This window comes from Alligator sinensis, unplaced genomic scaffold (genome assembly GCF_000455745.1).
Source record: "Alligator sinensis unplaced genomic scaffold, ASM45574v1 scaffold937_1, whole genome shotgun sequence".
Classification (NCBI taxonomy): Eukaryota; Metazoa; Chordata; order Crocodylia; family Alligatoridae; genus Alligator; species Alligator sinensis.
The window spans coordinates 1,773,760-1,788,869 of record NW_005842257.1 but is presented as its reverse complement, the minus strand read 5'-3'; the positions used below and the strand labels follow the sequence as shown (position 1 = coordinate 1,788,869).

At 47.5% G+C, this 15,110-nt stretch overlaps 1 protein-coding gene across 1 annotated transcript in view; it reads left to right on the top strand.

The window, feature by feature from the left end:
- Positions 1 to 557: 557 nt before the first annotated feature.
- FRMD4B (FERM domain containing 4B) overlaps positions 558 to 15,110 on the top strand; it is a gene marked incomplete at its 5' end in the record, with an annotated part of 67,762 nt that continues 53,209 nt past the window's right edge. Inside the window, 2 exons of the mRNA XM_006027625.3 lie at positions 558 to 650; positions 6,308 to 6,392. Coding sequence (XP_006027687.1) covers positions 558 to 650; positions 6,308 to 6,392 — 178 coding nt within the window. The remainder of the gene's footprint in view (positions 651 to 6,307; positions 6,393 to 15,110) is intronic.

Here is a 15,110-nt window from a genome sequence, read left to right as displayed (position 1 = left end):
TTATACTAGATCTGAGTGGGCAATCATCACGAGCAGGACTTCTGCCAGTTGGAGGCAGGTGGTATAAATAGTCCATCCGAGATGGGAGAGCAGAGAGCTGTGCAACTTCACTGCACCTAATCCGTGTGCTTGACCCCTAGGAGCCCCACCTGCTCTTTTGTTAAAGGCCATCTCCTCTGAATGAAGTCAGTGGGGTCTAACTAATTAACCACATTCAAGGTTTGTAAGACATGTTCGTTTGGACATTATCTCTTTGTTACAGCGGCACAGTGAAGGTGCCCATGGGTTTTCCCAGTCCCGAATGGGGTCAGAATCTGAAATTTATGATAAAAAAAGAGGCACTCAACCAAATACCGTGCCCGTTGGAGACTTAAGTTTTGGCCACTGCCTTTGGTGGGGTTGGAATTAGTTGCATAGCTCTTCCTCCTCTTGTTTCACCAGCTTTTTTAAACAAAGGGCCAATTTGAATACATACAAGCAATGAAAGGAACCTTGTCTCCGTATTTGCCCTTCCTGATTTACAATACAACCTGTTCCTCTCCTGTTTATTCCCACAGAGGTCAGAATATCTGGCTGCAGTTAGATCATCGAGTTCTGGATCATGACTTGCCCAAGAAGCCAGGCCCAGCAGCTCTGTCCTTCGCAGTTCGGTGAGTACCTCTTATCCAGATGGCCATACTGTCACTTTGGTAGAGTGATGACCACAGCTTTGTGTTTAAAAAGACTAAATACTAATTTATCCACAGCCATATTGGTTGGGCTTTTTTTTAGAAAGCAGCAAACTCCTGGCTAACTGTTGTTACCCATTGGATTTAGCTCTGAGATGACATTTTTGTAGGGTTTTGTTGCTGTTGTATATCTAAGCTGTTTTGTATTATATAGAATAATGATTATAAGCAGAACTTGCTCAGTTTGAAAAAGCCCTGTGCTTGAAGAAATTCTTGCCCAAGTTACTAGTAATAACTTTGATTATTTAAACCGTGCTCAGTTCTAATAATCCTATTTAGTTCCCTACTTAGGGTCTATCTACCTTGTGTCAAGAGGCAGATCCTTGAGCGAAGAATTTTTTTGCTGGTCTAACTTAAAAGAAGTCCCTGAACGGAGTAGGCAATACTGGCAAATGGACTGGTTTTGGCTACTGGCACTGCCTTTGTTGAGCTTAGCTGTATTGGTTAGGATTTGATTTATTTTTTCCACCTGTTATTAAGTGAAGAGCTGTGCTGACAAGGCTGTTAAGTGTAGAGCAAGCCTGGTACGTAGAATTCAGGTGAGCATTTCCCTTTTCAACTCTCCTGCGCTAGCACGAGGCAAGCTTTCATTAGGCTTCTTTGAAATTTTATGTCTCGGGCCAAATCCGCTCTGGATACTGTCGACTGAGCAGAGCTCAATCGTTCAAGTCTGTGTGGCGTTCCCGCCGGCAAGTATCCTACCTCCCAGCCTTTTCAACCTCGGGCTTTGGGTACTCCCAAGACCGTGGCAGCATCCTACATGCAAGCTCCAAGCCCGGAGGCGTTGGAGTTCAGATGCTCCCCAGTTCCTCTTGCCCCCTGCCAAGAGGCCGACGGAGCAAGCGAGAGGGAAAGCTCGTGAGCGGTGCATTTAATTGTCTGCAAGGCACTCTGAGAACGTGTTTCCTGTAGCATGAGCTACTAGGTCCCGTGTCCACCTTATGGTGAGCAGCTGTTCGAACAAGCCTGATCTTGTTTTCCCCGAATATACACAACTTCAGTCTTGTTAGCTTTTTTTGTGGTTTCCCCTTTTCTTCTTCCCCTGTTGACAGTGACCCTCTAAATACATTTATTGCAGTCTCTAGGGCAGGAAATAAGGCTCGCTCTGTATATTGAGTCTGAGTCCCTCTCACACGGCAATGAGGAAAAACCCTGTCTTGTATTTGGGCAGCAAACTGGCCACATCCCTTGTCTTGCCCATTCTGCTCTGAGATATAAAGGTCATCCTTAACAGGGCTTTGTCATGACACAGAAGTCTCCCCCGAGCAAGGTCCTGACAAAGCTCTGTTGTCCTGACTCACCGCAGAGGTCTCTCCAGCCGAGTGCCGTAAGATCACCCATATCACATGCAGGTTTTTTTGCTGTCCTGTGTGCTTCTTGGCTGGGGATATGGTCCCCCTTAGGTTCAGGAGTGTCCCTTCTTGGATGCATTAAAGAGTAATGCAGCAGGAGCTGGCTTGAGAGAGAAGTAGCTTGTGGATGCTAATTTAAACCACGCCACATCGGGTGGAGCTTGCATTTCAGGGGCATGAGAGTCCAAATCAATGTGAAGAAGAGGGAGTAGGTAGTGAATGAAAAGCCCTTTGGAAAGCAGCAAGAGGAGGATGTGGAGATGATTATCTCTTGCAGACTTCTCTGTGTCCTCAGCCAGCTCTTTAAAATCTACAAAAAATAAATTTTGCCTTCTCTGTTCAGATAAGTGAGCGCCTCTGAGGCTTTTTTGCACCATGGCGCATGCCTCGAGTGGTGAGCTCACACGCACTTATCTCTCACCAGCATGTGTGCCCTGTCATAGTCTGTTCTTTAATTAAATCCAGATGCACACAGGCTAAATGCTGCAAACAAGCGCTGTGTGCACACTGCTTCGTGGAGCGGCCTGGGCACGGTGTGGCAGTGGGAGTGAGCTTCTCCTGCCGGGCATAACGCTTTTTGTCTGTGACCAGACCGGCTTTCAGTCTGTGACCAGAATGGAAATGCTGCTTCCTGCTGGTTTAATTCCTCACCGGTTTGGTTCAGATAAGCATCTTAGAGTCAGATGTAGACATTATCTTTCTTTAAAAAAAAAAAAAGCAGCGTTTTAAACTAGGAGGAAGTGTCATTTCCAAAATGCAGAAACAGGAGTTTCTGTTACTAGGTTGATGGCAGGCATTAAGGAGATCATGAATAAGCCTGATCCTTTTCCCTTAATTCTTTATAAGTGGAATTAGCATCCTCCCTGCTTCTGGGCTTTTGTCCCACTTGTGTCATGCCCGGCGTTTAGTTTGAGTTCTCAGCTCATCTTTGAAGCATCTATAACACTTGTAGGTGTCATGAGATGTTGGTTTAGTTACTATAAAGAAAATATCCCACTTGATTTCCAAACAGCTTCTTTTTTTCTGGCAGAAAACAGGAAAGCATGGAAGCCTTGGTTTTTCTTTTCCATGGAGAAGTGATATTTATTTTCTGATGAAAATTTAAGTTTCATGGGGGAAAAAGTGTATTTCTTACCAAACGCTCCCTGACTTGCACTTCCTTTTTCACCAGCTCCAATCATTAAAAGACAACCTTGTTTCATAGTCTTCCAGGTGTGATTTATAGCATGTATAACAGCCCGGTGCTGTGAACAATCATTCTTAGAAATAGTGAACACTGCATCAAGCAGTTTCCAACCCGTTTCCATACTGTAATCGACCCTTTCCCGTTAGCAATATGGGAAAGTCAGGGCCAATATGGGAAAGTCAGGGCCCTGACACCTAATTACCACTCTCCTGGGGTTTGTGAAGCCAAGTTCAGAACATTTGCATTAGAGTAATGAAACACAAATGCTAGCTCATTCCCTTAAATTTTGGTTAATTGTTTTTTTAAGTTAGCAGTAAATTCAAGAATCCCTGGAGGATTCCTGTACCAGAGGCAATCATTTATAGGTATAACCTGCCTAGTTTATAAATTATAAATGTATAACTCTCTTTAGAGTGGAGACAGTTTAGGAAACAACACCAGACCGCCCTTTATTGTCTGGCCAAACTTGCCCGTCAGCCCCTGAACATCCTTATCTCTGTGGTCTGGTGTTCCCTGCGCATGTTGTGGTGATAAGGATGTACTCCACGTACTGGGGAAGAAATAAAACAAGTGGGGGAGGAGAACGACTTCCCACAGCATCCTGCTCCTAAATCCCACGAGAGATTGCAGCTGGATGGGTGAGAGCACAGGGTTGCATGGCTTTTCAGTGATGCCTGCCTTTGCTGCAAAGGTACTGCCTGTGTATCACCTCCTGGTGAGCTGCTCTGGTGGTGTGATGTGCATGTTGTAATCTGCTTTCAGGATTTTTGAAGGGGTAGACAAGTCCATGGGGTTTTTTGCAAGTAGCATGGAAGCTTTGAGCCAGCAAGTTGCAACCCAAGGGTCTGTTCCTACGTGGTGCCCGGTTATCCTCGGTTCTCCAAGGAGACAGGGGGTCAGATTCCCCTTTCCAGCTGGCCTGCCTCAGCGGGAGGTCTGCTGCAGTCCATGGAGAGGCGTCCGATGTGAAAGGCTTCTGGCTTCAGTGGATGGCGAGGACATTTGGCATCTCGGCGGCTGAAGTCTTGAGTTGCTTAGTGCAAACTCTTTGCTGGGGTCTCAGTGCTCCTCTCAGTGGTGCCAGAGTAACTCCTCTGAACCAAATGAAGTTATTGCAGACACCAGCAGTGTTGAGATCGGGTTGAGGGCTGTGCTCCCCACCTGTTTTGACCCAGACGGGGCTCGCGCTGCGGAGCTGGAAGTTGATTTTTCCTCCGAACGGACCAAAGGAGAGAGGGGACAGATTTAGGATGGGTGTCTGACAGCACAGGATTTGCTGTGTTGCCTGGTCTCTGCAGCTTTCATTAGCACATAGAATAGCTGTTCTTTTCTGGCAGTTTTTAAGTGCAAATATAGGTGGTGTTGGAACAGCAATCAAGATCCTCCTTCCTCATCAAAAACCAGCTTCCTATGGGGAGGACTGATGGGGAGATAGGCTGAAGGGGACCTTACAGGGTAGCGATACTGTTCCCACCCAGCAGCAGGCACTCGATGGCATAGGATGGGCAATGGGGCCTTCCCGCAATGGTGAGGTAGAGGAGACACCATCGCAGAAAGACATTCAAAAAGAAGGGTGATGTAAGGAGGGTTTTGTAAGAAGATGGGGAGGTTGTTTGACCCCCCTCCAACGAGCAAGGGACGCGAGCACGCCCGCTAGCAAATCAGCCCCAAATATCACAGGCATGAATCCATGCAAATTGGAAAGCAACTCCTTTGCTTTTGAGTCCCGATGTCATGCAGCGCCCTGGAGCTGAACAGCGTGGGCTCACTGCAAGTCCGTGCACTTGCACCTGCTAGAGTTAGTCATGCAAGAAGGGGCTCCTTAAAGACTAGGGATGACGAGCATCCCCACCCGGGGAGAGGTAGCTCATTAGCAAAGAAGTGCTGCATGTTGAGGGAAGGCTGCATGTGCAAGGCTGGAACGAGGCCAGGGCTCGCCACGCGGCTGATGCTTAGTGGGAGGTCAGGCTAAACGAGCGGGCCTCTGCCCTCGGGTTCTGGCAGCTGGACTCCAGCACAGACGGCAATCAACTTGGGCACTCCCCGCGCTGGGAACATGCAGACTGAACCTCAGGACTTGACTGGAGTAATCTCCATCTGAATTGCACAAGATGCCTGTTTACATTCACTTCTCGGAGATAAGGAGGGCCGTCTTTGCCTCCTGTGCAGGGAAGGAGCCTAATGCAACTACAGCCTGGTACAATGTAGCCGAGGAAAGATATGGAAGTAGCCTGAGCGCTTCCTTCCCCCCTGCCCGGGGCTAATAGCTGTCCCTCCAGATAACCCCCGGTGTTAAGGGAAACCCCAGGCATTTTCAGAAAGGAGTGGGAGCCTAGGGCTGTGCGTGGATGCAGGCACTCTGGCAAATGCCTCCGAGTCCAGGTGCTGCAACTCAAGCTCGTATGCAATCTAGAGACCTAGAATAATGGAAATTAGAGCCAGAAGGACATGCCATCTTCTCTTTGCCCTTGCCCTGAGGCAGGATCAACTTAATACCTAGACCAGACCTGACAGATGATTGTCTCTTATCAGAAACCCCCCCGCTGAAAGAGATTGTGCCACCTCCCTAGCCAGCCTCTGCTAATGGTTCGTTCTCCTTATAGTTCACAAATTTTTGGATGCAGCATGGTCCAAAGTTGTGCACCTGCCAGCTTTCCATGCTAGCTAGCATTAATCCCTCTTGGGAGGTGGATCTCGCACTGGCTTGGTCGAGTGGTATCATAGCATTTGTTACCTTTCCCCGGTCCATGGTGCTTGTCTGCACAAGGGGATGACTTGCCCCTTTGAGATCTGCCGAGGTTGTCCTGAGACCTGAAAAGCCGCGGATCGCTCTTATCAGTTTAACAGGGGGTTTCGTCATCCTGCACTCCTGTCTTTCTGCTTGACTCCCACTAAAAGACAGGAAATTAAATGCAATAAGTCATAATTCCTCTAAACCGTCTGTAGTGCCAGGAATAAGATAGGGAGGAAATCAGGATGCCTTGGGAGGAGAGTGAAGCCCCTGAAGAAAGTAACGCTGTCTTGTTCTTTTTTCCCCTCAGGTTTTACATTGAAAGCATATCGTTTCTGAAGGACAAAACCACGGTAGAGCTCTTTTTTCTGAATGCAAAGTCCTGTGTGCACAAGGTGAGGCACAAACACCTTTTGATCCTTTTTCTCGTTCTGGTGCATGTCCCACTGTTAGAGCCCATCACCTAGACAGAAATGAGCCATTCCTGAATGCACATGTCTAAATTATAACAAAGACTTCATACCTGAGGACTCCTGAACTTCAGGAAGATGAACAGAGGGAATGAAGATGATGGTGTCCTCATCCATCTTTCTAAGACCTTCTGTTTCTCAAAGGGGCTAAACCCAAATCCCAGCTCCAAATACATTTGTGACCTGTTTGAAAACAGGGCCATAATTTTGGGGCTAGGCCCCAACTCTAATTGACATCATACTTAAAGCTTCCTGGACACATGTAGTAATAAATACCGTCCTCTTTGATTCAGCTGTAGTTAGGAGGTTAATACTGGGTGTGTCCACATGTTCATGAATGTGTTTTAGGTAATGCACATTAAATCTAGTCCCGCAATTGTGAGGTACTAGAAAAATGTGCATTAGCCTATTTTAATGTGTATTAGCTGAAGAGCAAGGTTTTTTGTGACTTGAATGCACATTAAAATAAGTTAATGCGCATTAAAGTGCATGTGTAGACATGCCCACTGTGTTCATAGTCCATTCAAGCATTCACATAGGAAAAATATGTTTATTTAAATGCTTCTTTACTTCAAATCTCCCACCTGCTTAAATGAGCCCTGCAGGAGCCCATCAAACGAGCCCAGGGTGGTCCTAACCTTTGTCAAACCTTTGCCGTCACAGCAGCCACATTTCAATGAACTTCATTCCCCTAATCCCAGCTGAGTTCAATAGCAGGAGAGTCTCATGGCCAATGTTGTGTTGTCTCAAGTAAGCATCTTGGCAGTTGGTATTAACAGTTTCAGGAAACACTGAAACCGTTTAACTAGACACAAAAACCCCACCAAAATGGAGCTGATTTAGTTAACCACAGGACATGAAGGACATTACAACCATCAAGACCTCACCAGGAGGCTCTAAAATGCTAGCAGTCCCATGCCGAAACGTTGGATTAAGAGTAAGCGTGTGCGTGGGCATGTGGGTGTGTGCGTGTTTATGTATAGACAGTACACACTGTAAAAGATGAGGAAAAAACACTTACTGTATAAACATACGTGTCATCCAGCCAGTGGGGATGACCTACATTGGCCCAGATAAATATGATTATTCAGGGAGCATAGCTGCATGGGATGGAAATGAACTGCTGAGAATGCACAGTGCTGGAATAAGCACAACCACTTCTTTTACTCTGGTCCTTTGGGACTCATGAGAAGTTGTGAGAGTGCTTTCCCGACTGGTAGGTGTGTGCTTTAATTGGTATCGGTGTTGAAGATGCCAGTTGCCAGCTTTTGCACAGCACAGCTGCCAAGAGAAGAAAAGAGAGTTTCCCCTAGTGTACAGTTTCTGTAGGAGGCACAGGGAAAGGGAGTTTTACCTAGAAACTGGATCTCTCTGAAAGAAAATCACAGGGCAGCGGTGAGATATTAAGGAGCTGCAGCAAAAGCAGACAGCCCTTTGCTCGCGCAGTGTTGCTTGTCATTGTGAGCCGGTGAAATGAAAATGAACCTGGAGCAAAGAAATGTCTTTTGTATCTAGATCTTTAATTAAAGTTTCAATTTAAAAAATCAGAGCAGGCCAGTTGCCTGTTAGCCGCGCTCGTTAATGCTAGTGCAGCCCAGACAGCATGGCAGTTATAGCTTTATCTTTGCTGCTAATAAGGCTGATTTGTACAGTTTGGCGTGGAGTCAAAAGTTGTCTGGGCGAGTTTCTGTAGACTGAAGACAATAGCACAGCCCTGCAAAGCACCTGTATCAGCATTGGGATGGCAGCCTGATGAAACCTTACCCCAGAATCCCACCTAGAAAGCAAGGTTGGATTGATAATGGGGTTTGGAGTCTGGTTCTTTGTGTTCAGAGATGCTCCTGGCTGTGCCGCGTGCCACAGCACCATGCCTCCTCCGGGTCACTTTGACACATCACTGTTAGTTTGCAAACTATTTAGGACAGGGACTGTTGCTTAAGATGCACCTGGCAAATGGGGCCATGGCCTGGTTACAGTGCTTATAATTAAACCCCAGATATAAGGCATGCAGTTTTCTACATTTGGCAGTAAGGCCATTAGCCACCTTCATTAAAGCACGCTGCAGATACATTATGAGTTAGATAAAGCAACAAATATGTGGGATTAACATGTGCAAAAGGGTGCATTTGTATCCCCAAAAGTAGGCAGCCAGGGGTGTGCATGAAAATATAGGTAAAACATATCCCTCAACTTGAAATCATTTGAATTGGCTTTGGAAGTAAATTTGACCCAATGTCTTTTAACACTTTCCAGCTTTTTTTTTCCTATTTGAGGAACTTTGCAATTACTCTCTGCATCTGTTCTAGCTCTCTAGAGTAGGTAAAATGCAGTTTCGATGCTCGTGGGATGGACTCTTGTGTTTTAAGTACCCGAAATTCAGATGAGTAGATACAAAGGCGTATCGGAGGTGTTCGAGCCCCAGGTGGGTTAAGGGAACATTTTAGCGCTCTCCTTTGTGCTGCAGGGCTAGGAGGTGCAGTTTGAACGAAGGGCAGTGTCAGCACACAATGCAATCACCGGATCCCCAGCTCCGGTGAAACAACCTGCTGCTGATCACTAATGACGGGGAAGAATGTTCCCTGGTATTTCTCACTGGTTAATCCAGCTAAGGGAGCTTAAACTGGTTTTTTGCTCCATTCATGCTGTACTTTGAGCAAACTCCTCCTGGCTTTGGAAAGCAATAACCTAGAAGCGTGGTGTGTGATTCAGAGGGATCATTAATGCATAGGTGCATGCTGTTGACATGCTGAACAGAATTCAGGGTGCCATATCCTACTGAGATCTTTGTATGAGACTCTCGTAGACATGGGACAGGAATGAAGCTGACAAGGTGGGTACTCACATAAAAGGGTTTGGAAGCAGGAGAGAAACCAGAACAGGTTGATGGAGATGGCTTAAAATGCCATCAGGTCTGTTCCTTCAGTTACTCCTGCTGTTGTTGTTGCCCTTTTGTCTTTCAAAGTGGGAGAAACCTGCAGAAAATCACTAGTTCAGAAAGTACATAGGCTTCGTGCTTGACTTGGTGTATGCTTTAAGCTCTGTTGACCTCAGTGGGATGTTGCATATGCCTCTATCTCACATCTGCTCTTATATGCTTTAGGCAGTCTGCCTATGTCCTTAGACCAACACGGCGACAACCTGCACCCCTGCTTATATGCTTTATGCATTTAACTGGACACCTATTTCTAAGTGCTTCTAAGAATAGTGCTGCCTTCCTGATATAGGCAAAGAATGGGTCTGTCCTGGGGGCTTGGGGTGGCTTCATTTCAGCGTTCCTGTATGGCATGAAATCCAGGAGCCGGTTCAGGGTTGGAGCAAGTGACACTGAAGCATTGCAGTCACGTGGACTCTAGCAAGACTGCTACAAGTGGCAGAGCGAGATCAGCACTGACAGACTCGCTGGCAGGTGGCAGTGCCCGGCAGCAAAAAGTCAGCCTCCAGCCCGCAGGTGCATTGACCCTGCCGCTCCGGTGGAGTCTGGAAAGCCCTTTGCTTCGGGCTGAGCTTACTGATGATGAGTAACGCGTCTGCGTGGTGGAGAAAGTGACTTAATAACACCCTGCTGTACGCAGCCGCTCTCCCTTTCCTTTTGTTCTTCCTCCCATGTCTGATTTGAAGCTGGTGACCCCATTCCTTGCAGGAAGCTAAGTGGCAAATCAGATGGGCAGCCCTCCCATCTCTCCCTTGCTGCGTGCTGCGTGCCACCCTCCGACCTCCCCTGCTTCAGGGATTCCCCGCAGCTGCTCCCGCACCTTCTCTTCACTCCTCCATGGGATTTGTGCCCTATCTTCCCCTTCCCTTTCTGCCCAGGGCACTGTGTGTGTTGTTCAAGCTGCGTGTGCTGTTTAAGGGGGTTGTGAAGACATCCCTCTGCTTGCAGCACGGGGCAGGCTGCAGCTCCGGCTCCCCTGGGGTTCAGGCTTTCCCGGGGCTCTAATTTGTACCCGTAGCTCTCGGGGACCGGTGCTCCCAAGTTGTGTTAGTGAGCCGAACGGGAGGCACTAGACCAGGCACGGGTAAAATGGTGGATACAGCCGGCAACCAGACTCCAGTTCCCAGCAGCCCCTGCCTGCGTCGCTGGGGCCAGTTTCCATGGAGACCCAGCAGGGCTGTGACGGTGCTTTCCATGGAGACCGGCCCAAGCAGGGCTGGCAGGGCACGTGGCTAGGCGGTGAGCTGCTGCAGGCCCGGGGCCAGAGCATGCAGGCAGCAGATCGCAGCTCTGCACCAGCAGAGAGCAGGTGGCCATGCATGCAGCAGATCGCAGCTCGCAGCCCATGCTATCGCCGCCCCGAGATCCCGGCCCCAGCCCCGGAGCAGCTCCCCACCCAGCTATGCACCCTGCCAGTGCTGCTTGGGCCGGTCTCCATGGAAACCCTGGCCCTGCGCTGTCACCCCCCTGCTGCTCCGGGGGATCTCCATGGAAACCAGTTGCAGTGACATGGGTAGAGACTGCAGGGAAATGGAGTCCACCAGGAGCCCTGTCCGATGCATGGGCCAGACTTTGCCCACCCGTGCATTAGACAATCGTTGATAAAGCTTGCGGTTTTGGGATCCATCCAGGTCTATGGAAAGCCCTTCAGTGGGCTTCCTGAGGCCCTGGCCAGATGTTAACATACGCTAGTTTAAAATTGCACGCTGAATTTCTATATCACGCCCAGTGAGCAGGCCTGCAGTCGCCCCCAGATAGCAGGCACAGTTCCCTTACGTGGCAGGAGAGCGAGCAATAGTCTGTTTGCATTTAGCAAATGGCTATTCCAGGATGGAAGGGAACACATGAAACTTAAACCAAGGTGGACTTTTACCCTGATTCTTTCAGGGTGAGTCCTCCTTGTGATTAGCCAAAGCTACTCCTGCTTAAGGACTTTGTGTCATCGGTCTGCTACTTTTTTATATGTAAATGTAATATTAATTGAGCCGGTGTAAATGTTTTGTCTGTCCATAACCAGAATCTTCTTATTTAATAATGCATTTTTTGTGTTGCATTTTTGGGAGAACGCCATTGCAGAAGAAAAGAAGGGCTGGAATGAGGCATCATACTTTTGATCTTTGTTTTCTTATAAGTTTTGACAGTTCAAGGGCTTTGAAGAAGTCATGCCTAAGAAGATTCAAATGCCTGTAATCTTTCCTTAAAGTTACAAAAAAGAATTGAAAAGCTTGCTTGAGATGTCTGATAGATTCTGCTGAAAGTGCTGTTAGATTGAACAGTGAAAGCCTGGCCCTTGCTTTCAGGTACAACAGATTATCTGGAATGGCTGAATTTGCATAGAAACAGGCACGTTTTATAACATGCCAGATGCCTGTTGCAGTTCCTTAATCATAATCAGAACAATTTGACAGGGGAGGAGAGGACTTGGTCATGCATATGTTGTTAATCCCTTTTGGAAGAGTAATTGGACCTTGCTTCATTTAAACCAGCCCTGTTTGGACAAATAACACGCGGCTTTGGCTAGTGAATCTCTGTCAAGTTTGTTATACAATGAAGCTAACATTTGTACAGCGAATGCCCCAGATGCTTCCACAGCCATAGATTGATTCTTTGCCAGTCCTTAAAATATGTTCTATAAACTAAGGTCTTGGTCAGCTTGGCTAAACTCCTTTCTTCCTCTGTCCTTGGGCGTTGGGGATTTTTTATTTCCCATTTGTTTCAAAGACTTGCAAAGAGACGTTAAGGCCCACTGACAGCAATCTCGATTTGCGGTGGAGTCCATAAGCATGTTAGCCTCGCGAATGGAGTCTTGTTAACATTTGGCAGTCGGAGGGCTAGCATTTACCAAGAGAAGCTGTTGAAGCTGACCTCTGGGGTGAGTATAAAGTCTGGCTGCCTGCCAACTTGTGAAGAGTAAAGTGGTCCCGTATATTAAAGAGCTCTCGAAAGTTTTATAGTAAACATTTCCTAATTCCCCCATGTCACGGGTGGATGAGACATGTTCTCAGATAGACTCTGTATACTGAGTGTAGCTTTCTCCAGCCTTATTAAAATATACACTGCCAGGGGCTTTATTTATCATTCTGTTCCTAAAGATAGTACGTCTGAAGTGCGGGGGTGAGAGGTAACCAGATGGGGAGGAGAAATCTCAGGTTGAGAATATGCTTTGTGTATGCCTGGGATCTCAGGCTCAACAGTCTTCAACTCTCACGAATTTCTTTGCCTCTGGCTTCTCCGGTGAATGGAAGGGAGTGGACGGGATTGACGAGCGCGTGGCTTAATGTGTGCATCGATTTTTTTTTTCACCTGGTCCATACGGGCCTGCTTTTGGACTCGCAAGTTGGCCCTGAGATTTCTTTTGGACCGTGTGATGCCATTGCAGGCTAGGCTGGTACAGCGGAGCGGTGGTGCTGTCTGTTGCATCTGTGCTGGAGGCTTGCACACCTGGCATGTAGCTCAGCCAGCGCAACTTCTTCACCAGCCCACAATGGGCTGGTAGCAGTAGTAAACTGTTATCCTGGTGGGAGTTTCCCTGCCATGGCTTTCTGTAGCAGTGACAGCAGGGGAATGGAGGGCTCATGGGTTCAACGACAAGCTCTGGAGGGAAGGATCTCCTGCCCTACCCATTACATTCGGCTGACTGCTCTCCTCACATTGTTTCGGTTCTCTTCCTCCTCCCCAACTCCCGTTACGTGCTCAGGGTGACTTGCTCCCTTTCTCTTCAGTGCCCAGATACCACCAAAGGATGTAGTGGGATCCTTTGCCTTCTCAGCTGCTGCGCCTAATGTCCCCGCTCCTCAAGCACCGGGAGAAACAATTGCATAGAAAGTCTTGTTCAGACCTTGTGCACCCAGGATTCGGCATCTGGGGATGAAACCTGCTCAGTTTGGTCAGCCTGTGGGAGGTACGGGGACATGAGGCAGGCAGAGCCCTGGCGGGAAGTGTTCACAGGCTGCTGCAGAGCGTGATGTGAACTGATTTTTCAGAAGACATTAAGTTGGCCAAATGTGCTCCAGAGGCAGGCGTTGGACCTGGATGGCACTATCCACCCCTGGACCCTGATCCACGGCGTGCTCGTACTACCGCTTCACAGCAAAGAGTCTTTGTTTCATGTTGGTGGAAAGGCACGAATTTTCCCCTCCTCTTGTTCTGAGAAGTGGCTTGGAGCTGTTCTAGATACCAAAAAAATCATGGAAAAATTTCAGTCCAGCCAGTTGGTCAAACAAAGTCGCACGCGACTGAAAAGAGGATCTGGACAGTGTTGGGCAGCCTTAGCAATGGGTGACTCTGTCAGCTTGGCCTATAATTAAGAGGCAAATATCGATGATCAGAAGAGATGCCATGGGGCTGTATTCATTTGGGGTGTATTCCTCTCTTACCAGCGTTAGCCACACTGGTATGGTTACCCAGCACAGATCTGCTGGAAGGACCTGTCTTTAGGTTTGCCTGACCTACCAAGACTAGGTTTGCCTAATCCTCCAAAGCTGGAGAACCAACTCTATGTCTGACGACTACACCTTCATTTTCAGAGTCATTCCCATCAGCATGTACTTCCTTGCTTTGAGGCTATGACCCTGCAAGGGATTTTATGAAGAAAGGCATAGAGATATTTATGATGTGGGGATCTGGCTTTGACTAAACCATATGGTCCCGCGTGGCTGTTAGATGTATCCCAGAAAGGATCTGCGGTGGGAAAGAGCACTGCTTAGCAAGGGGCTGCGTTCCCTTGTTCCACGCTCACTTGTGCTGCCTCCACACCCAGGTAATTGTCTTCCTTGGCAAACCTTATTGCACTTACCTTGGGTCCACCCCTCTCTTTTTAATTGCATTTTTTTTTCTCTTCCATTTTTCCTTTTTTACAACCCTCCCAGTAATTGTGGATAATTATAGGCAGGTCTCTGGCTTTCTTGAGGCTACTCAAATGCAGACTGGCTCAGAGTGTTGCTGGCTTATTGCACTTAAAAAATAAATAAATAAATAAATAAGGAAAAGCCAAAGTTTTATGAGGGCAGGGGGATTTTCTAGTGTCTTGGTTCTTTTTTTTCTTCCTCTCTGTCTTTCAGTGTCTTGGTTCTTTTTTTTCTTCCTCTCTGTTTTCCCCCCCAGACTGTCTGGAAGGAGCCATTTCAGGTCCTGGCTTCTCCCTCTGGTTGGCTCTTTGCCACTTCTGATGAAAAAAGCAAAACACAACAATTGAACGCCCATGCATTGCAGTTCCTTTGACTGAAAAGTGTAGCTCCAAAGTTTCGCTTAGCTCCTCCGGCTCCAATCTCCATTGCCCTCTTGTTCTTGATGCATTTTTCAGCCTCAAAAGACATAGACTTGCCCTGTATGGGAAGACTCTAGAGCTGATGTTGTTGTACCATATTTGTGCTCCTTCTCTTGCTCTGGTGCCAGGCATCATGATTTTCAGCATGTCCTTAGCTTTGCCTCTACTCAGCAAAGTGGTTCCCTAAAGCAATGGGACATGTTAAGAACGTCACTAAAGCAGGGCCCAAATTCTGCCCTTATTCATTGGAAGGCAGGATTTCTACGACTCGACTCTTGCCATCTTTGATTGATGCCTTGGCCATCGTTTGATGCCTTGGCCATCGTGATGAAGGGTGTGTGAGCCTGAAAGCTTGCAAAGAAATGTATTTTTTTGCAGCTATTTAGTTGGCCTAATAAATGATATCACCTCTACCCAAGGAGTTGTGTCTGCTTAGAGATATCGA